The sequence below is a fragment of the Ranitomeya variabilis genome, chromosome 5, assembly GCF_051348905.1.
Source record: "Ranitomeya variabilis isolate aRanVar5 chromosome 5, aRanVar5.hap1, whole genome shotgun sequence".
NCBI classification, from domain to species: domain Eukaryota; kingdom Metazoa; phylum Chordata; class Amphibia; order Anura; family Dendrobatidae; genus Ranitomeya; species Ranitomeya variabilis.
The window spans coordinates 628794525-628816849 of record NC_135236.1 but is presented as its reverse complement, the minus strand read 5'-3'; the positions used below and the strand labels follow the sequence as shown (position 1 = coordinate 628816849).

At 44.3% G+C, this 22325-nt stretch overlaps 1 protein-coding gene across 1 annotated transcript in view; it reads left to right on the top strand.

The window, feature by feature from the left end:
* The window catches only part of LOC143776634 (protein diaphanous homolog 1-like), a 39658-nt gene that overhangs the window by 5433 nt on the left and 11900 nt on the right, over window positions 1-22325 (top strand). Inside the window, exons 2-9 of the mRNA XM_077266194.1 lie at window positions 192-286; window positions 7260-7361; window positions 8779-9018; window positions 10960-11089; window positions 13180-13308; window positions 13804-13964; window positions 15952-16087; window positions 20500-20586. Coding sequence (XP_077122309.1) covers window positions 215-286; window positions 7260-7361; window positions 8779-9018; window positions 10960-11089; window positions 13180-13308; window positions 13804-13964; window positions 15952-16087; window positions 20500-20586 — 1057 coding nt within the window. The 5' untranslated portion in view covers window positions 192-214. The remainder of the gene's footprint in view (window positions 1-191; window positions 287-7259; window positions 7362-8778; window positions 9019-10959; window positions 11090-13179; window positions 13309-13803; window positions 13965-15951; window positions 16088-20499; window positions 20587-22325) is intronic.

Sequence of the window (22325 nt, the reverse complement as noted above, 5' to 3'; positions counted from 1 at the left end):
TTCATATTCTCTGACAAAAGGCCAAGAAAGCAAAAATTCTGCTGGGGTATGTAAAGTTTTAAACACAACTGTATATAGTGGCTAGTAAACTCATTAATCTAAACAAGTGATTATGATGGCCAGTGGCAGGCATTGTGTTTGCATTGTTGTTTTCTTTGTGCACGTCTAATAGATCTTTTTCTGGTACACAGTAATCTACTTGGGCTCCTATCGTATGCCCTATGAGGAGATCAAAAATGTCATCCTTGAAGTGAATGAAGAAGTGCTGACAGAGTCTATGATCTCAGTGAGTGTTTTACTTTCTTTTGTTATTCTTTCATCAAAGTCCAAAAAGTTTGCAATGATAGTCCTGGGCCAGCGTACAGCAGAAGCTAGCGAGTGACTCTCGGCTATGGCGCCAGCATCTATCACTTCCACCATGCCAGAGGTGTAGGGAGAGTCCGATTCATCAACACTGGTGTTTCCTATGGCTGAAGCACGGTGCAGCAAATGAATTCCAAGCTGAATTCTAATTTCTCTGCTTCTGTGCCCCACCGCAAGGAATGTGCTCTCATCGGAGAACACTTGTCATACTTTGTGACTTATGTGGCGTAAATTATGATGATGTTGCTGGGTTCACAGACCTGCCCAAGATGGACATAAAAAATTCCAATGCTGTAACATTTTTGTGCAAATATGAGGAACACACAAATTTTGTGACAATTAAAACTACGGTATTTTATGCCAAAAAACTTGTGAAACTAATGTCCCAAAATTCTGGCGTAAATTGTGTTGAAATGTTGCAAAATTTCAGGCATTTTCACACCAGTTCCTTTCAACTCCACCAATAATGAGCAGAGGTTTGCCACCACAGCCTGTCTTACTCTTGATGAGATGTGACGTTCCTTACACCAGAAAACTTACTCCAGTCTGAAACTGGAGTAAGATTTCTGGTGTTTACGCCAATCGTCAGACACTCCTGATTCATTAAGTGGTGTGCACCTTTTAACAAATCAGTAGCGTTTGACACCTACCATAAATGCCTACTCATCAAGACCAACAAGAAAATTTCCAGCTTTAATGAATCCGGACCTATGTTTCCCATATTGCCATGTGCTAAGACAGTAGTGTAATGCTGCGTATGCAAAGGTCACCTTGTCTTACTATGCAGTTTTCATTTAGAGTAAATATTTTGGAAGTTTGGGTGTAAGCCATAATGCTGTGCAGAAGTTTGTTGCCTTTATGGACATATCAGTGTGACAACTTGTAGCCCCAGGCTCACGTGTTCAAGGGGCAACATTTTTGTCATTTCCTCCCGAGTGCTATATTATAGTATTGATAAATACATAGAAACCCAGACTCATATTATAGGGTATCCAGGAACCATATCCCGGCCCCTATGTGTATTACTCCCAACAACTCGTATACCAAACAGGAGGACACAGGAGCATTGATATTTGGTTAAAAAATTGTAAATATACAAAATTTTATTGAAAAAAGCACAGACAAATAGCACACACATAAAATTACATGAAATATGGACACCATAAACTGACATCCAGTACTGTACCCATAATAATAATAATCAGTAATTCGACCATAAGCATACAGTAGTATGGGAAAGAGGATCTGCCACATCCAAAACCCACAGAACGTAATAGTATTGCTTTAAGCCCCCTATCCACAAACAGTGCCAGACAGGCTAATGTATCGGCATATAGCAATTAGTGGATCTGGAGTTCAGATCAGCCTACGGGTAAACCCATAAGAAGTCTCCATACATGCCGACTAGCATAACAGTTAACACGGGAATGCCACGTACTAATCCTCTTACCCAGTACTGGAGTTAGAATGAATTGGGTGCCACCCCGACGTGCGTTTCGCTCTAATACCGCTCGCATTCTCAAGGGGAGGTGTTTAATTCATGCACACATAGGTCCTTATATCCCGGAAATCCAGGGTCACATGTACGTCACATGACAAAGTTGATGACTGCCTGTGTGTGAGCGGCGTATGCGTCCGCGGCCAAATCCCCGCAAACACCCCCATCCGGCCAGGATCCGGAGCCGCACGAGTAGGAGCACAGCGTCACCATGACTCCCAGTCACCGGCCCCAGAACCAAGCGGCCGAACCGAGGAGGAGCGGAGGAGAAGGCAAGCGAGCGCATGCGCACCACAGCCAGCACCAAATGCAGTAACCCCTTGCAGACCTAATCAGATAAACATAATGGCAACAAGTAAAGGTCTCAGAATCACACGTTTAAATACATGAATCAGATACATTTCAAAATCATGTAGGGGCCATTCGCTGCATCAGGTGATTGCAAGTGCTGGTATTTTCATCAAGTATCCAATGCAGTATTCCACTTCAGTGGATTCAAGGATAAGGGATCCCATTACGTACAAAACGCTAAAAGACAAATAAAATACATTTAGAAAATTACTTTAAAAATGATGAATAAACACCATGTGGAGGAGAAAACAAGAAAAGACAATAGTGTACAATGTAATATTTTACAGGAATGGGGCAAAGTTCAATGATTCATTGAGGCCATTAGGTCTGACCGTGCCCAGGGTGACAATCCATTTTAATTCGCGTTGAGCGAGGAGCTGCTTAATATTTCCACCTCTAATCCTCGTATGGATTAAATCTATCCCCCTCACCTTAAATCCCCTCGGGTCACAGTCATGACACTTCCGAAAGTGCCTCGGAATAGTTTTTAATTCCGCCATGTCCTCCACTGTCCTGGCCGTGTCAATGTCCCGCACATGTTCTCTCACTCTTAGTTCCCTGGATGTTAAACCTACATATATTAATGGACAACTGCAGGTAGCATAATATATAACATTCCTACTGCTGCAGGAAATATAGTCCTTTATTTGGAACTCCCTTGTACCATCTGCAGAGGAAAAAGTGGTACTGCGCAGGACATTGGCGCAGGCAAGACAGTGGCCGCAGTTGTAACATCCCTTAATGGGTCCCCTTGACCCAAAGGGGCTGGTAGATGGTGCCGTATAGTGACTCCTCACCAGGAGATCTTTTAAATTTTTTGCCCTACATGGGGTCATCAGGGGACAGTCGGACAAAAATGGACTCAGGGAGGGTTCCGTGTTCAGTATACGCCAATGTTTATTCAAAATGGTTCTGATGTTATCCCATTCATGGTTATACTCAGATATGAATCGAATTGATTCATCCATCTTCTCTTCCTTTTTCTTGTCATACAAAAGTTGGTTTCGAGGGGTGTTTTTGGCCCTACTATACCCGTACCTAACACACCGCTTGCTGTATCCTCTCTGTGCAAAGCGTTCCCTTACATCTCCTTCCTGACGATCAAAAGTCTGACCCGTCGAGCAGATCCGCCTCATCCGGAGGAACTGTCCTACCGGGACAGCCCTAATAGTGGCTTAGCTGTGCCCCGAGGTCGCGTGAATATGGTGTTTATTCATCATTTTTTAAGTAATTTTCTAAATGTATTTTATTTGTCTTTTAGCTTTTTGTACGTAATGGGATCCCTTATCCTTGAATCCACTGAAGTGGAATATTGCATTGGATACTTGATGTAAATACCAGCACTTGCAATCACCTGATGCAGCGAATGGCCCCTACATGATTTTGAAATGTATCTGATTCATGTATTTAAACGTGTGATTCTGAGACCTTTACTTGTTGCCATTATGTTTATCTGATTAGGTCTGCAAGGGGTTACTGCATTTGGTGCTGGCTGTGGTGCGCATGCGCTCGCTTGCCTTCTCCTCCGCTCCTCCTCGGTTCGGCCGCTTGGTTCTGGGGCCGGTGACTGGGAGTCATGGTGACGCTGTGCTCCTACTCGTGCGGCTCCGGATCCTGGCCGGATGGGGGTGTTTGTGGGGATTTGGCCGCGGACGCATGGGCCGCTCACACACAGGCAGTCATCAACTTTGTCATGTGACGTACATGTGACCCTGGATTTCCGGGATATAAGGACCTATGTGTGCATGAATTAAACACCTCCCCTTGAGAATGCGAGCGGTATTAGAGCGAAACGCGCGTCGGGGTGGCACCCAATTCATTCTATCTCCAGTACTGGGTAAGAGGATTAATACGTGGCATTCCCGTGTTAACTGTTATGCTAGTCGGCATGTATGGAGACTTCTTATGGGTTTACCCGTAGGCTGATCTGAACTCCAGATCCACTAATTGCTATATGCCGATACATTAGCCTGTCTGGCACTGTTTGTGGATAGGGGGCTTAAAGCAATACTATTACGTTCTGTGGGTTTTGGATGTGGCAGATCCTCTTTCCCATACTACTGTATGCTTATGGTCAAATTACTGATTATTATTATTATGGGTACAGTACTGGATGTCAGTTTATGGTGTCCATATTTCATGTAATTTTATGTGTGCTATTTGTCTGTGCTTTTTTCAATAAAATTTTGTATATTTACGATTTTTTAACCAAATATCAATGCTCCTGTGTCCTCCTGTTTGGTATTATAGTATTGATATTGTTGGATACCTGAGCTGAAATGAATATGAGCATCTCCAAGTATTTTTCTGATTTTCAACATTCCAAAATGTCAGCTCCGCAGTTGTAATCTTTTTAATTCCCAAACATTACCTACCATATATACTCGAGTATAAGCCGACCCCCCTAATTTTGCGACAAAAAAACTGGGAAAACATTATGACTCGAGCATAAGCCTAGGGTGGGAAATGCAGCAGCTACCGGTAAATGTCAAAAGTAAAAATAGATACCAATAAAAGTAAAATTAATTGAGACATCAGTAGGTTAAGTGTTTTTGAATATCCATATTGAATCAGGAGCCCCATATAATGCTCCATAAAGTTTATGATGGCCCCATAAGATGCTCCATATTAAAATAATGCCCCATATAATTCTGCATAAAGGTTAATAATGGCCCCATAAGATGCTCCATAGACACATTTGCCTAATATAATGCTGGACAAATGTTGATTATGGCCCAATAAAGATGCTCCATAAAGATATTTTCCCCATATAGTGCTGCACAAACCTTGATTATGGCCCCATAAGATGCTCCATACAGACACTTGCCCCATATAATGCTCCACAAACGTTAATTATGGCCCCATAAGATGCTCCATAAAGATATTTGCCCCATATAGTGCTGCACAAACGTTATGGCCCCATAAGATGCTCCATACAGACACTTGCCCCATTTGCTGTTGCTGCGATAAAAAAAAAAAAAATCATCACATACTCACCTGTCACTCAGACCCCCGGCAATTTCAATATTCACCTGACTTCGTTATGGCGCCGCTCCATCTTCAGCGTCTTCTGCACTGACGTTCAGGCAGAGGGCGCACACTAACCACGTCACCGCGCCCTCTGACCTGAGCATCACTGCAGAAGACGCTGAAGATGGAGCGGCGCCGGAACGGGGAGCAGGTGAATATCGCGCAGCGCTCCCCCTCCCCATTATACTCACCTGCTCCTGGCACGGTGCAGTCCCTGCTTCCCTGGTGCCGCAGCTTCTTCCTGTAGTGAGCGGTCACAGTTACCGCTCATTACAGTAATGAATATGCGGCTCCACCTCTATGGGAGGTGGAGCAGCATATTCATTATTGTAATGAACTGTACCATGTGACCGCTCAGTACAGGAAGAAGCTGGGGTGCCGGGGAACTAGGGGACCTGCAGGGACCGCTCCAGGAGTAGGTGAGTATAATTAGACAGCCCCCGCTCCCCCTCCCCTGCTGACCCCTGGGTATGACTCGAGTATAAGCCGAGAGGGGGACTTTCAGCCCAAAAAAATGGGCTGAAAATCTCGGCTTATACTCGAGTATATACGGTACATAGTCTTGATAGTCTTTATTGCCCAGTGTCCGGAATACAATATTTGTCAGGACTTTCTTAATCCCACAAGACCCTTATATCACAGGCCGGAAAGGTCACGAGTACCACCCGCTGTCATCTTTGGAGCGAACAGCTCTCTGCTGGCCCCAATCGTCTGGACAATTACACGATTGGCCGATGATCAACGGAGAAGGCCGCAGCCTGTTGGCACCGCTAGGCCGGCTATCAGAATATTAACCGTGAACGTACGGTATATACATGCTTCCAACACATGGTATATGTGTACACACCCCGGTACAGTCACAGCTAACACTCAGATGCCCCCAGACTACTCGCTACCACCACTAATCTGTTTCGGTAGATTAGACACTGTTAAGGGGTAGCTATCACTTCGAGTCGTAGTTTACAGAACAAAAGGAACAGAACGATTACATTTTATATTTAATCCAAAGGGAGGCAGTGCTTATGAAAAAATACAAAAGATTTTACAAGGGGGACAAAACAATACAGAATAAACACTTACATAAAATAAAAGGGATTAACAGGAGACTTACTACACCAATCGCAGAGACGATGCAGTTTAGCCGAAGGAGAGCGCTTCGATTGGTCTGTTGATAAACAGGGTCCTTACATACATGAAATGTCACGCTCTGTACGAACACTGATGATAATTGGGATTGATCTTTTATCAGACCCGGAGTCCCACCCACACACCCCTCTGTGATGATCTCACAAGGTCCCGGTTGTGGACTGGACTCGGCCCTTCATAATTTTAGGAAATCCCAATTTATATAATAACTCCTCAAAGAGCGATCACAGAGGGTCAAGACAGATGTAATCTTTTCTATCGGGGTTTTAACTATGCTTTGAAACCAGACATGGCCTAGCTACCAGTGATTATATGGCCCCTATGGATTTGGGGCTTTTTGCTGGGGGTTATAATTATGAGAAAATGTGTATTTTTGGCCTAGTTATCCCAGAGGCAACAATGTACGTCTCATTAATATTGGATGTATAGGAAGTCCAATATTCCATATTTCCGCCATAATGTCTGCTCTTTGTCCTTTCACAGTGGCTATATGTAACGGGTGTCATATTTTGTTTGATCCACTTCAGGCCCTAATAATACTTTTTCCGGCCTCTCTGTGGGGACAATAGACGTCCCCCTCAGTCACCTGGACATATAGGATCCTCGCATTTCAATTGATCTGCTTCACATAGCTGTGTCTCTGCCATTTTACATAAAGGCACCCACCATTTTCTCCTCAAGACACATGATAGGTGAAAGAAAAAAGTGAGGGGGGGACCTCAAGGATTAATATTTAATATTTTCTTTGACACCCAGAAACTTCTGAGTCCATTTAATTGTTTGACTCTTCGTTCTGTTTTATTGCTCAGGGTACTCGAGGTGCGATTAGTCAAACACATTTTACTTTATTTTTTTTATACATATTTTGCAGAACCTGATTAAGCAATTGCCAGAAAGCGATCAACTTCAGAGGTTGGCAGAGTATAAGGATGAATACAATGACTTGGCAGAGCCGGAGCAGTTTGGGGTTGTGGTAAGCATCTCGATTTGGCAGATCTATAATCTTATTTACTCGTGAATCTGATTTGCCTTGTCACAGAGTAAGTTGCTTCTTTAGCAGTTACTTCAGGGAAATAAATACCTGGTACAAATGTATTAATACTAATTCTTTCTTAGACAGTGCTTGCAGACCGGACGTTCTTCATGTTTGAGAAATCTATCTAGTTTAAAGACTGCAAAACAAAGAAAAAAGTGTTCGGCCCTGCTCACTAAGGGATTTGGCAATCCAAATCAATCCAAGGTTCAGGAGATAACAGTACAGAGGTGCTCCATAAGGAAATATAAGGAAAACAAAAGTCCATAGGAAAATTATGGCCAATCTGTTCAAAAGTACTCCTTGATTGAAAAAGTGCGTATCCAGGGGAGAGGGTAGGTGTATATCAAGAGGATAAAACCTGGCAACGGCTGTTTCACATTCAGACTCATTTCTTCTGGCCGGCGAAACAGCCATTGCCCGCTTTAATCTCTGGTCCACACCTACCCTCTCCCTTGCACTTTTTTAATAAGAGAATACTGTTGAATAGATTGGTGTCATACTTTTTCTTCCTTGCAATGGACTAGTTTTAAGACCGTCTAGTCTAAGTTTCTATCGCCTGTTAGTTGAATCACTCTGACGGAAATGTGCGCAATAATTCTGGCTCATTTTTGGAAGATGGTGTCGCATGTTAGGCCTAGCTATTAGGCAACACCCAGAAATCTAAACCACTTATTAATTACTGTGAGGTTATATATATATATATATATATATACACACACACGTTCTTAATGAAAATCATGTCAGAATTTTAGTGCATTTAGTCTAAAAATCTGCCTTACTGTGATTGGACCTCCACATCGGAAGATGTAAGAATATTCTTATCATTGCATAATTACACCAAACTCTTATTAAAGCAGTGTGGAGGCTAGTAATGAAAGCGGGAAAGGTGCCCCCCCATAAGAACCCCCTGTGGTTGCGCTCTTTCTTTATGTAAATCGCACACATAGGGGTGTGCTTAAAAGATGAGAGGCCGGACTAGTCCGGGAAAATCGAGTCCAGGGAAGTCGACGCCGTTCTGGGCTAGTCCGGGTAAGTCTACGCCCCTCTGGACTAGTCCGGGGAAATTGACGCCCCTCTGGGCTAGTCTGGGGAAGTCAACGCCCCTCTGGGCTAGTCTGGGGAAGTCGACGCCCCTCTGGACTAGTCCAGGGAAGTCGACGCCCCACTGGGCTTGTCCGGGGAAGTCGACATCCCACTGGGCTAGTCCGGGGAAATCGACGCCCCACTTTGCTAGTCCGGGGAAATCGACGCCCCACTGGGCTAGTCCGGATACATTTTCATAGCCTGAACACAAAATAAAACTTGTCTCTTATTACTGTACCGTATGTATGCTTCCTTTGTCTTTTCTTTTCAGATGTGCAGCATCCCCCGCTTAAGACCTCGCCTCAATGCCATCCAGTTTAAGCTCCTCTTCAACGAGCATATTGACAACATCAAGCCAGACATTGTGTCGGTGACCGCCGCATGTGAAGAGGTGAAAAAGAGCAAAAGCTTTGCCACCCTATTAGAAATCACACTGCTTGTAGGCAACTTTATGAACGCTGGATCCAGGAATGCTGGCGCTTTTGGTTTTGACATTAGCTTCCTCTGCAAGGTAAGGAACACCCATAGTTCTGAACTATAATGCATGTAATATGACAAGTCTAAAATTTTTATAAAAGATTAGGAGGTGTCCTCACAACTGCCTTGCAGAAGCCATGGGAAAAGTATTGCATCTCCAGAATGTCTCCTGTGTATATGTCCTAGTTTCTAGTGCTGAACCCCAACCCTTAAAGGGTCGTGCTAAAATAACAATCTTCACTGGGGCCAATGGACAGCACACAAGGGGTATACCGTATTTATTGCCATATATTAGCCAAAGTGGATAGCTGCTAACTAAACTATGTGGCTGGCCCGTTCATCTAGGTGGCTGACCTTGCCTTTTTCAGGCGGTCTTTAGGTTACGGTCACATATTGCATTTTTTTCTGCAATTTTGCAACGAAAAGCACAGCATTTTACTGTGCCAGCATAGTGAACGAATTCCTGACGTCTCATGCACGTGTTGCTTATTCTTTCTTTGCAGATTTGAATCTATTTCATATCTGCCGTGTGACCATTCTTTCAGAATTTTTGCAGCATTGTTCACCGACTATGATGATTGGTTAAATAAAAAAAAAAAGCTAATGAAAAACGCACTGAAAAACACCTGTATTTTATGCAGCGCTTTTGGTGTAGTAATGTGTGCAGCAAGTACTTGAAGAACGTGACAGTAGGTGTTTGCTACCTCATCTGAGGGCAGCTTGATGTAGGCAAAATATCCTGATTCCATCCATAGATCACTTAGATTACTGGGTGCAGCCATTCTCACACAATCAGAGCTTTTAGATTTTGCAATGCAGCAGAGCTGAGAAAGCTAACCCCACCCACACCAGGCTCTCCATATACGCCTATAGACAGTGAGGCGCTTATCACAGGAGGGGTGTAGTCTTATCACCGCGACCAGCTTGTCACAGCAATGATAATCACAAGGTGATTAAACTTCCAGTGTTAGTAAACAGCAGCACACAGCGGACATGTGACACATCATTGAGTTCACTGTTTTAACCCCTACCTCATGTTGTCCTCGGATTACACTGCAAAAACCTGTTGGCAGATTCCCTTTAAAGGGAACCTGTCACCCCCAAAATCGAAGGTGAGCTAAGCCCACTGGCATCAGGGGCTTATCTACAGCATTCTGTAATGCTGTAGATAAGCCCCCGATGTATCCTGAAAGATGAGAAAAACAGGTTAGACTATACTCACCTGGGCGAGCGGTCCGATTAGATGGGCGTCGCGGTCCGGGGCCTCCCATCTTCTTACGATGACATCCTCTTCTTGTTTTCACGCTGTGGCTCCTGCGCAGGCGTACTTTGTCCTGTTGAGGGCAGAGCAAAGTACTGCAGTGAGCAGGTGCCGGGAAAGGTCAGAGAGGCCCAGCGCCTGCTCACTGCAGTACTTTGCTCTGCCCTCAACAGGGTAGACAAAGTACGCCTGCGCAGGAGCCGCAGCGTAAGGACAAGTAGAGGATGTAATCATAAAAAGATGGGAGGCCCCGGACCGCGACGCCCATCGGATCGGACTGAAGCTGGACCGCCCCTGGGTGAGTATAATCTAACCTTTTTTCTCATCTTTCCGGTTACATCGGGGGCTTATCTACAGCATTACAGAATACTGTAGATAAGCCCCTGATGCCGGTGGGCTTAGCTCACCCTCGATTTTGGGGGTGACAGGTTCCCTTAAACGTGTGCATGATACCCTAAGAGTAACTTACCAGATAATCATGATGGCTCTCGTTTCAGAGGGCTTCTGTGTGATGGTACCTCTCAGTTCACGGTGATCCTCTCAGTGGGTCCTTAAAGGATGCGGCGCTGTGCGTAAACTACTATTACGGCGGCAATGCACCAGAAGGATGGGAGGGCGACCCGGTGCCTTACAGCACTCATTCTGCAAGGCTTAGTCATTAGTGAAGATTTGCTAAGATTTTTTTTCCATTTTGTTTTTTTCCTCCTTTTAAAGCTCAAAGATACCAAGTCCGCTGACCAGAAGACTACTTTGTTGCATTTCCTTGCTGAGCTCTGTGAACAAGACCACCCTGATGCATTAAAGTTCCCTGACGAGATGGTCCACGTAGAAAAAGCCAGTAGAGGTAACCAATATTAAAGGAACTCAAGCTATTGACCCCTTGCGTTGTGATTGCAATCACAAGACGACATCACTGCCTACAATAGCGGCATACAGAAATGGTGTAGGCAAACACTGAATACATGAATTTTGAATTGCATTACAGCTTTATATAATATACGTATAAAATGAAGGTACTACAATAGTAAATAACATTTGTTGACAGAGTTCCTAAAGTATAAAATCTGCATGAGGAAATACAACACACAGTCTACATTGCCTTCTATCTGTAAGGACATAGCAAGCAGCCTCTATGAATACTGTAGGACATATAGTAGATATGTAAAGTCTAGACACCTATGTTAAAACGCAAAGTTTTTGTCATAAAAAAATCATACCAAAAAGAATAATTTCAGAAATTTCTCCACCTTTAATGTCATCAATGATCTGTACAAATCCATTGCAAAATCGTTTTGCCGGGAAAATAAAAATAAGAAAACTAAAATAATGTGGTTACATAAGTGTGAACGCCCTCTTATAATGGGAGGTGTGGTTGTGTTTAGAATTAGCCAATCAGATTTAAACTCATTTTAAATAACAGTCTGTACCCAGGTGCCATCATTTACAGTGATTCTGATTAACGCCATAGAAAGTTTGGCTGTTCTAATAGGATTTTCCTGACATTTTCTTAGTTGCATTTCACAACAGAAGCCATGGTCCGTAAACTACTTAAAACACAGCAAAGGGATCAAGTTATCAGTAAGGAGAAGAGTGCAAAAAAATTCCAAGACATTAGATATACCATGAAAAACTGTGAAGATGGTAATCAAGTGACTTTGCTTTGACACAATAGTGACATTATCTAGAGCTTGACATCCTTCAAAAATTTACGAAAAGAACAGAAGAAAATTGGTCCAGGGTATGCGGCCAACAGCAACATTAAAGGAGCTGCAGGACACCTATGTGACACATATCTCCCTTCTTTATCGTCTGTCTGTCCCTGTTGGGTAGGGTAACAATACTAAAGCCTTTTCTTACAATAAATACATCAAAACTTGGCTATGTTTTGCTAAAACCTAAATAAAGTCTGCCAAAAGCATGTTTGATAACATGGTACGGTCTGATGAGGCAAGGATTAAACTTTTTGTCTGTAATTCCAAAAGGTATGCACATTACCCAAATAACACCATGCCCACAAGGAAGCATAAAGGAGGCATCATTTTGTTTTGGTGCTGCTTTTCAGCAGTTGGAACTGGGGCTTTAGTCAGGGTGGAGGGAATTATGAACAGTTTCAAATAACAGTCAATTTTACAAAAAAATCACATTAGTTTATTTTTTCTTTTTTAATCTGAAAAGATGTTTAATTTTCAATTGAATTGTACAGATTATAGATGAAATTAAAGGTGGAAAAGTTTTGAAATTATTAGTCTTGGTATGTTTTTTTGTACATGACAAAAACTTGACTTTTTATACCTATTGTACATGTAAGTGGCATGTGGCTGGATTATTCCTTGACCGTGTCCCTTTTGTAACTGGGCTTTTAGCACTATTACTGGTACAATGTGGTCTGGGTGTAAGACCTAGCAGGAACTTTACAAGGTCTTCTGTGATAAATATTTTGGGAACAAATAGATATGTCGGCCTTGGTAAAATGGAATTCTGTGATAACAAACAAAATTCATTATAATCAGCAATTTTGGAGAATTTTGTTCTGCTTCTTAGAACCTACTTATTTGCCGGTCATGAGTCAGATAATGGGGCATTCTGCATACGGGAAAGAACAACAAAAAGTACTATGGTAGTATCTTTCTGTTCTGACTTGTGTTTATAAGGTGTCCCTTTTAGGGAAAGCCTGTCCTTTATGAAAGCAGGCCCATCAATGTGAGTGTGCTGGATGACTACTCCCTTCATCCATCCATCCTCTGGCATGCTGCAAAGCTTTTATGTGGCATACAGCAGTGTGAATGTTCACAGATGTCACACATAGAATCATAGAACTTTAGAGTCAGAAGGGACCTCCAGGGTCATCGTGTCCAACCCCCTGCTCAATGCAGGAGTCACTAAACGCTCTCAAGACAGATGTACTCATCTTTGTTTTCTCTTTTGCTACTTCAGTGTCTGCTGAAACTCTTCAGAAGAATTTGGATCAAATGAAAAAACAAGTTAACGATCTTCAGCGAGACATTGAAAACTTTCCCGCCTCAAACAATGAGAAGGATAAGTTTGTGGAGAAAATGACTATATCCTTTTCACACCTTTAACCACAAATGAGTTTGTGTAAGGAACAATGGGCTGTTCTATATCAGAAATGCCATATACACCGCTAGTCATTGCATCAGGAATTAGAGGGATTGTTCAGGATTAGATTTATCTAACGAGCATACAGATACTTTTCCTGAAGATGAAACTTTTATAACAACCCTTTAAATGTAAAAAGTGAATTTTTGTTTCTGTACAGTATAAAAGCATTATTGTTAAAAACCTATACCTGGAGAGGATATAATGGAGGGCATGCTCCGGTTATTCAGTATAATGAAGAACAAAACTATTAATCTATAGTCTACGCCTCTTCTGCTGTCACGGCCAGTGGTTATAGTCTTGGTTTCAGTCATCCAGGATCTTGACCCCCTACGACAAAACCTTTTTAATGTAAGGGAGTTTATATGCTATTGTACATATTATTTACTGTGGGGGTCTTCCATCTTTGCCTATATTCCTTGACTGATTTATTTTACATATTTGTCAAAGAAGCCCAAGAACAGTATACAAAGTTATGCATGATGCACGACAACATGGTGTCCTCGTTCAATGAGTTAGGGCAGTACTTTGTGTTTGACCCCAAGAAGGTCTCCATTGAGGAGTTCTTCCTAGATATGCACAACTTCCGGACCATGTTCGTGGTAAGGCTTACATGTCGTCTGCCGTTCATCTAAAGGGATAAAGAGGCCGAAAGCAGTCACTGTTCAGTCTGTAGCTTTCCTATGGCGCCCATCTGATGGCCATGGGCTACTAGGCGAGCTAGGAGTTAGGCATTTTCAATACATTAGCTAAATGCCCACAGTTATTATTCAGCTGACGTCAATTTTTTGCTTAGACTAAACCCATAAAAGCATAACTAAATCCCATAATGGATACAATCCAGCTCCTATGTTCGTTCATCATATCATAGATGAATAATGAACACTAGGCCACCAAGTCATAATAGGACACTCCATACTCAAACCATGAACCATATACAAAAAAGGAGTTCAGGTCCAAATTAGTATGTAAAAATATCAATTTTATTAATCTTAAATACTAATAACAATCATTATAAAATACCATATACTTAACATTACATGCTCTACTCTGTGAGTCTTTGACAGAACTGAGAGGTGAAATCACACCCAGACTTAAAGGGATTCTCTGGTTCTTGAACATTGATGGCCTGTCTAAAGGTACCTTCACACTGAACGATATCGCTAGCGATCCGTGACATTGCATCGTCCTGGCTAGCGATATCGTTGAGTTTGACAGGCAGCAGCGATCCGGATCCTGCTGTGACATCGTTGGTCGGAGCAGAAAGTCCAGAACTTTATTTCGTCGCTGGATCTCCCGTAGACATCGCTGAATCGGCGTGTGTGATGCCGATTCAGCAATGTCTTCACTGGTAACCAGGGTAAACATCGGGTTACTAAGACCAGGGCCACGCTTAGTAACCCAATGTTTACCCTGGTTACCAGCGTAAACGTAAAAAAACCCAAACACTACATACTTACATTCCGGTGTCTGTCCCCCGGCGCTGTGCTTCTCTGCACTGTGTAAGCGCCAGCTGGCCGGCCGGAAAGCAGATTACAGCGGTGACGTCACCGCTGTGCTTTCCGGCTGGCGCTTACACAGTGCAGAGAAGCACAGCGCCGGGGGACAGACACCGGAATGTAAGTATGTAGTGTTTGGGTTTTTTTACGTTTACGCTGGTAACCAGGGTAAACATTGGGTTACTAAGCGTGGCCCTGCGCTTAGTAACTCGATGTTTACCCTGGTTACCAGGGGACTTCGCATAGTTGGTCGCTTGAGAGCTGTCTGTGTGACAGCTCTACAGTGACGCTGCAGCGATCGGGATCGTTGTCTAGATCGCTGCAGCGTCGCTAAATGTGATGGTACCTTTACAGATAGATCATCAATATTCGATCAGTGAAGGTCTGATCAGCAGATTAAAGCAGAGCGCGGCATCCATTTTATGGGTCAATATTCCACCGCCCGGGCAGCACCGCTCTCTACGTGTAGTTGTGACTGTCCCTGCTATTACTGTTCGCCTAAACTTTATCTGTCCCAAGTGAATGAGACTGAACAGAAATACAAGACACAGCTGCCACTAGTAGTACAGAGCTCTGCCGTATGGGGCAGTACAATGGTAACCAATGAAGCGGCCCCTCCAAACTGCTTATTGGTGGAAGTACCAAAAGTCAGACCCCCACCAATCCAATATTAATGGTCTATTCTCCATATTGAAGAAACAGAAACCCCTTTAATGGTGTAATTGTGAAAGATGGGAAAATAGGAGTGACCATGGTGCTCATCACCACAATTCTGGCCTGGTCCTACTCCGCTGATCCCTGTTGGTCCTGTGTCTAGGCTTGACCACAGGTGTGTACTCCTGGTGACCATAGAATTGGGTGCAGCCTTATAGTCTGGCTAATACCTGGGTTTACCAGGTGCTGCCATTGGCGCAGGACTAAAATAAATGTGTAACTTTTTAGATTTTTTTTTTTTTACCCATTTCTGGGTCTGCATGGGGATTTTGTATGTATCTCATGTACCCCTTTAGGTGATCCTGCACAGGTGACACATTCACTTCAAGCTTTGTAGAGACAAAGCAATAGTTTTTTCTTTGTTTCCCTCATATAGCAAGCTCTCAAAGACAATCAGAAAAGACGTGAAGCCGAAGAGAAGCTCAGGAGAGCCAAGCTTGCCAAGGAAAAGGCTGAGAAGGATAAACTGGAGAAACAACAGAAGAAAGATCAATTAATAGATATGACTGCAGGTACGGTAATTCATGTCCGCTGCTGTCTGCACCTGATACTTTGTAGACACCTTTACTACTGCTTGTGATGACCATCCCCATCGGTCTGTATTGGAATTAGAAACACCTCTGAGGTTAAAGGGCTATTCCCAAACTAGCAAGTTGTCCCCTATTCATCATCGGTGTGGGTGCCACAACTAGCACTCCCTCTGATAATAAGAACAGGGGGCTTACATATCCTGTGTTCTCTTGTGCCACAAGTCCCTCGTGTCCTGTCCTGCTGCTACATTACTAAGGTTCTTTTACATTGCGTTTGGGCTTATGTCCCAACCCCCCACAAAACGTGATTCAGACTTCTGCGCCGACGGGGCCGTAGACTATGATGGTGCTGACAGAGCAAATGTGAGTTCTTCCGTGCCTCATTTTCGGGCATACACGCTTACTGGAGGTGGACACCCAGACACAGTATTACGGTGGGTGTCCATCTCCAATAGGTGTATACAGACAAAGATGGTGCACAGCAGAGCGCACGTTCGCTCTGTCGGCACCATTATAGTCTATAGCCCCGTTGGCACATACATCCGAAACCCGTTTTGCATGTATGAGTTTTTCTTCTTAAATGGTTTTCATCAGAGTTTCATTAGTGACTTTTTGTCAGTCTAATCAGAAGATTTCGGCTGAGTTTCGTCCAGACATGTGCACAGTCCCATAGACATGTTAATCATGAAAAAACTGCTGCCACTTGTACGTGAGACACTGCCACGTGAGCCGTCAGGCCTGTGTAGTGGTGGTACCCTCACCGATCCGTAGACTGGAAGATCACAGATCTTGGGGGCAAGAAGGTACCAAAGGAGTAAAATGTCTGTAGATCTGACACCCATCCATATGAATCAGTGGCCACCCCTGAGATCCGTGTGCAGGCTGTGAGGATGCGGAGCACTTTGTGCCGTCACGTCAGCCTCACATCCCCTATAAGAATGTTTTCTTTAGGAAGGAGCACATGTAGCTGGATTCTTTTGCATTCACAGTGTAAAGGTCATCGGCCCGATCCCCGGAGAGCCTCCTCGCTGGTTTCCATTACACATTTGCTGGACTGCTGCTGGTCACACTTTCTGTAGAAATCCGCTTTTTGGAGACAGATATTAATCGTCTGCACGTTTCCCAGATATGGGACGCTGAATAGTTTGTATATTTGATGCCGCACTGTGTGTGATGGAATATAGAGCTGGCAGCATCCTAAACTGCACAATCTATATGAATGCTTAGTAAGCAATTGTGTCCCGTCTTGTTATACTGCCACGATGCCTCATCACTGAAACATGAGATCGCTTTAGTAGACTTTCTGTTTGTCCGTCACATATTTCCACTTCTCGAAAGAATGCAGTTTGTTATTCATGAGGCCGAGGTTTCCTGTGGAGCGGCTCCATGATGAAGGCCAGATGCTCATTCCAGCGCGTGAAGCACGAGAGTCCTAATAAAACCAAGCGATCACATTATTACATCAGTCTGGGCCGGGAAATCGGCATCCACGAGTACATGTAGGGCTACATACGTGGTCGTGTTATGGGGGCTCAGGGATTGTTTGCTTCGTTTGTTCCTTTGTCACACAATGGACAAGACATCCCAGCACTGAGAATAAACAGGAGCAGCGTGGGATGGAGGAGGATATCCTGAAAAGTGTCACAATTCCCCAATATACCGTCCCTAAATCTCTGCTTGCTGTCATTCAGTAATAACATTCACAGTGTACTGCCGGGAGATGGAAATCTGTCTGTCACACAATTTAGGTGCCGCTCCTTACAGTACAGATATCACAGATACGTTATCCTCCATAATAAGCCAAAGAATGACAGAAAGCAGAGAGCTTAAACGGCTTGTCCATTACTATTAATTGCCCCAAAGTGCTGCAGAGATGGGAAAAAAAAACTATAATCTCCCGGACCTCCTGCACTCTGAGCTCTGTGTCCCCCACCGGTCTCCACACTGGAGCAATCAATAAGGGATTGTGCTGTAGTGACCGCCCCTGTACCACTGAAGGGGGTACGTAGCACAATTGCAGTATAGTCAGTGTAGGTGTGGGCATAGAAAGTAATGAACACATGCTGACCACTAGCGGAAGGGTCTAAAGCCCCCCATTCCTCCTCACTACACTATGTTGAGGACAGAGTGGTGGTCCGGTCAGTCGGCAGAGGGGACACTGCGGAGTACATCAGCAAGGGGACTTTAGTGAGGAGTAATGGTGGAAATGGGTGGGGAGGCTTGGGACCCTCGCTCTTGTGATCAGTGGGGTTATTGCCTCTCTTGTAGATAGATATCTGATCATTTTTAGGAAACCCATATAAATTCCTTTTTTAATTCAGGAGTAGATTATAGGCTGTTGCTGGAGCAATAGATGCAGTCTGGAAAACTTGAATTTAAGAGGTTAATATATTTGGGTTCATGTAAAGCATGCCGTGCCTTATTTGCCTATTGGAAAGCATGTCCCCGTGTGCGTGTTGTGACCGCGGTACCAGGTGCATGATCGGATGCACATGACATGGCTGGACTTGTACAGGCTGTATCCAGACCTAAGCCATCACACAGATCCAATGTTTACCTATAACACAGTCTTGGATTCGCAGCCTTGTAATGTAGGTCAGTGCTCACACTCACATTCCGCCACCAGATGGCGACATTGTCAGCTCCTTGTTCTCTGCAGCCAGTGCGCCAATGACAGATGTTCTACTACAGGCTTATAGATTCCGGTTTCACGTGTTGCCATGGAGACAGTGAGGCAAGGACACAGATTCTTCCAGGGTTAACTGTTGATTTCCTGGAATTTGGCCGTCTTTTAGAAATGATTGCGCAGCACTACAGCTAGCAATAAATACAAAGAGCTAAGGTGAACATATAAAACGGTACTGTAGATCGCAGAGTGATATGAGATTTTATTTATTTTTTATTTGATATGTAATGAAGTTCATTGCTTTTAGAAAATTGCTCACCATGTAATGTAAGGGAGCTTTGGTAGGTGCTGTACAGCTCTTTGGCCAGCAGAGGGAGCCTGGATCTAGTTATTTCTTTTCTGGATCCAGTGTAACCTTTCACCCCCTTCCCTGATCTTGTGCAATGCAGACAGGCGGAGGATGACTGCACTGCAGTGAAGGCCATGGCATGCAATCCCATCACTCCTCACCCTCCTCCAGCTTTGGGCGCCCTCCAGGACTTCTGCCTTTTGTGCGGCTGATTCTCGAAGCCCTGTGTGTGTAAGAGACCCGTGCTGAACGCTTGTATTTACTGACAGACAGAGGGGAAAAGAGAATAATGCAAATAAGACATGCGATAATAGCCAGGACGACCCCTAACCTGTTATATACGGGGAATTCAGTGTAAACAATGCACTACACCCCCTATATAATATAAGCCGGCTTCATTGTGGGCACAGGATGAAGATATCACTGACCCAAATGTGTGTTGGTGCATTCAGCCGTCTGTTGTGTTCACAAGGGCAGGAGAGCGTATATATATACACATGTATTCATGCACACTCTGATTTCCCCCGAGGCCCACACATCATCTCGGCAGCCTCCCCCATTCACAATCCACAACTCAATTTGCTTAATGGCTGCTTTAAGAAATCCAAATATAGCGAGATAAATGGGCGGCGAAGCTGCCGCTCTTTGGAAATTCCCATTCTGTAATCTATAGTCATTAGTTGCTGCATGTGTAGACTTTTCTAGCTATCTCGATGACTGTCTGGATTTCTACTTGTCTAAGTAATTTTCAGAATCAATACCAGCTTGCTCCACATTAGAGCATTAGATCCCCTACTGGTCTGCCATGTGTGATCATACATATATTAGATCCCCTACTGGTCTGCCATGTGTGATCATACATATATTAGATCCCCTACTGGTCTGCCATGTGTGATCATACATATATTAGATCCCTTACTGGTCTGCCATGTGTGATCATACATATATTAGATCCCCTACTGGTCTGCCATGTGTGATCATTCATATATTAGATCCCCTACTGGTCTACCATGTGTGATCATACATATATTAGATCCCTTACTTGTCTGCCATGTGTGATCATACATATATTAGATCCCTTACTTGTCTGCCATGTGTGATCATACATATATTAGATCTCTTACTTGTCTGCCATGTGTGATCATACATATATTAGATCCCTTACTTGTCTGCCATGTGTGATCATACATATATTAGATCCCTTACTTGTCTGCCATGTGTGATCATACATATATTAGATCCCTTACTTGTCTGCCATGTGTGATCATACATATATTAGATCCCTTACTTGTCTGCCATGTGTGATCATACATGTACTACAGCATTAGATCCCGTGCTGGTCTGCCATGTGTGATGATAATACATATATAGTGTATGGAGCCTGAATAGACTGATTTATTCCTGCTGTTTGCTTTGCAGAGGGCGATGAGACCGGTGTCATGGACAGTCTGCTGGAGGCCCTGCAGTCAGGAGCGGCCTTCAGAAGAAAGCGGGCGCCACGTCAAGGTAATCCCCGCACTTTGGGATCTGTTTTATTATACAATACCACATGAAATACATCCATTTTTAGCATTTGGATGTAGGCTTTTTTTTTTCCTGATCATAATTTTTTTGTAGGTGGCAGATGTGCGAATAAATTCTGCTTGTAAATGTTACCTGAATATAGAGATATTTTAAAAGGATATTCCCATTTCACAAAGTAATGACATGCCACTAGGATATCTTGATTTTGAAATATTTAGGGGTCTTGCCTCCTGTCCCTGAGCATGAAGGGGGCACAGTTCTGGTGCAGGGCTATGGCCCCTTCACTGTTTTTCTCTGTACAGCGGGTGGTTGGGAGCACCACTGAAGCAAAGAATCATTCGCAGGGAAACCGATAATGCTGGGGCAACACGGCGACTTTGGCCATAGCGCCAGGTCATACAACCAAAGATCGCTATGGGTAGCTGCTACATCACAGAGTAATACAAGTGAATATGGGCACATTGCGACTCCTAGGGCACCGCTACTAGCAAACCGCACCACAATCAAACCCGGTTAATCTTTTTGACAACTGCTAGTCACGGTACCCTTAGGCTTGTAATGCAACCCCACTCATTTACATAGACCTGCAATGTAGTAACTACACAATGCATTTTTTGTATGTGCGACTTGTCACAACCAAAGTCGCCATGTAGCAATGCCTTAAGGGATCTTTTGTGCCATACCAGTGCTGCGGCCCCTTCAGACTTGTTGTCCCTGTCTTATTTACAGGTGCAGAAATAATTAAAGTGAACCTGATTAAAGTGAACAGCTGATTCATGCTGCTCGATCCATAGGCAACATGTATCAGGCACTTTAAAAGCTGCCAGTAACCAATCTGCACTGAAGACTAGTCAGACATGTCCCCAGTAGCTTCTCCCCATCCGCTTTACTGTATTGATATATCTTTGCCTATATGTGCACTTAGGAAGAGACCTGTCACTCCAGGGCAGCGGGCGGGAACAAACCGCCGGTGATCCCCCTGTCCAACTAGTCTTCAGTGCAGATTGGTCCCGTAGGCAAAGGCCTGTCACTCCAGAGCAGTGGGTGGGAGAAGCCACCAGGGACCCGCCTGTCCAACTAGTCTTCAGTGCAGATTGGTCCTGTAGGCAGAGGCCTGTCACTCCAGAGCAGCGGGCAGGAGAAGCCACCAGAGACCTACCTGTCCGACTAGTCTTCAGTGCAGATTGGTCCTGTAGGCAGAGGCCTGTCACTCCAGAGCAGCGGGCAGGAGAAGCCACCAGAGACCTGCCTGTCCGACTAGTCTTCAGTGCAGATTGGTCCTGTAGGCAGAGGCCTGTCACTCCAGAGCAGCGGGCAGGAGAAGCCACCAGAGACCTGCCTGTCCGACTAGTCTTCAGTGCAGATTGGTCCTGTAGGCAGAGGCCTGTCACTCCAGGGCAGCAGGCAGGAGAAGCCACCAGAGACCTGTCTGTCCGACTACTGCCTGTCCGACTAGTCTTCAGTGCAGATTGGTCCCTTAGGCAGAGGCCTGTCACTCCAGAGCAGCGGGTGGGAAGTAGCCGCCAGAGACCTGCCTGTCCGACTAGTCTTCAGTACAATTAGTCCCATAGGCAGAGACCTGTCACTCCAGGGCAGCTGGAGGGAAGTAGCCGCCTGGGATCAGCCTATCCAACTAGTCTTCAGTACAATTAGTCCCATAGGCAGAGACCTGTCACTCCAGGGCAGCTGGTGGGAAGTAGCCGCCTGGGATCAGCCTGTCC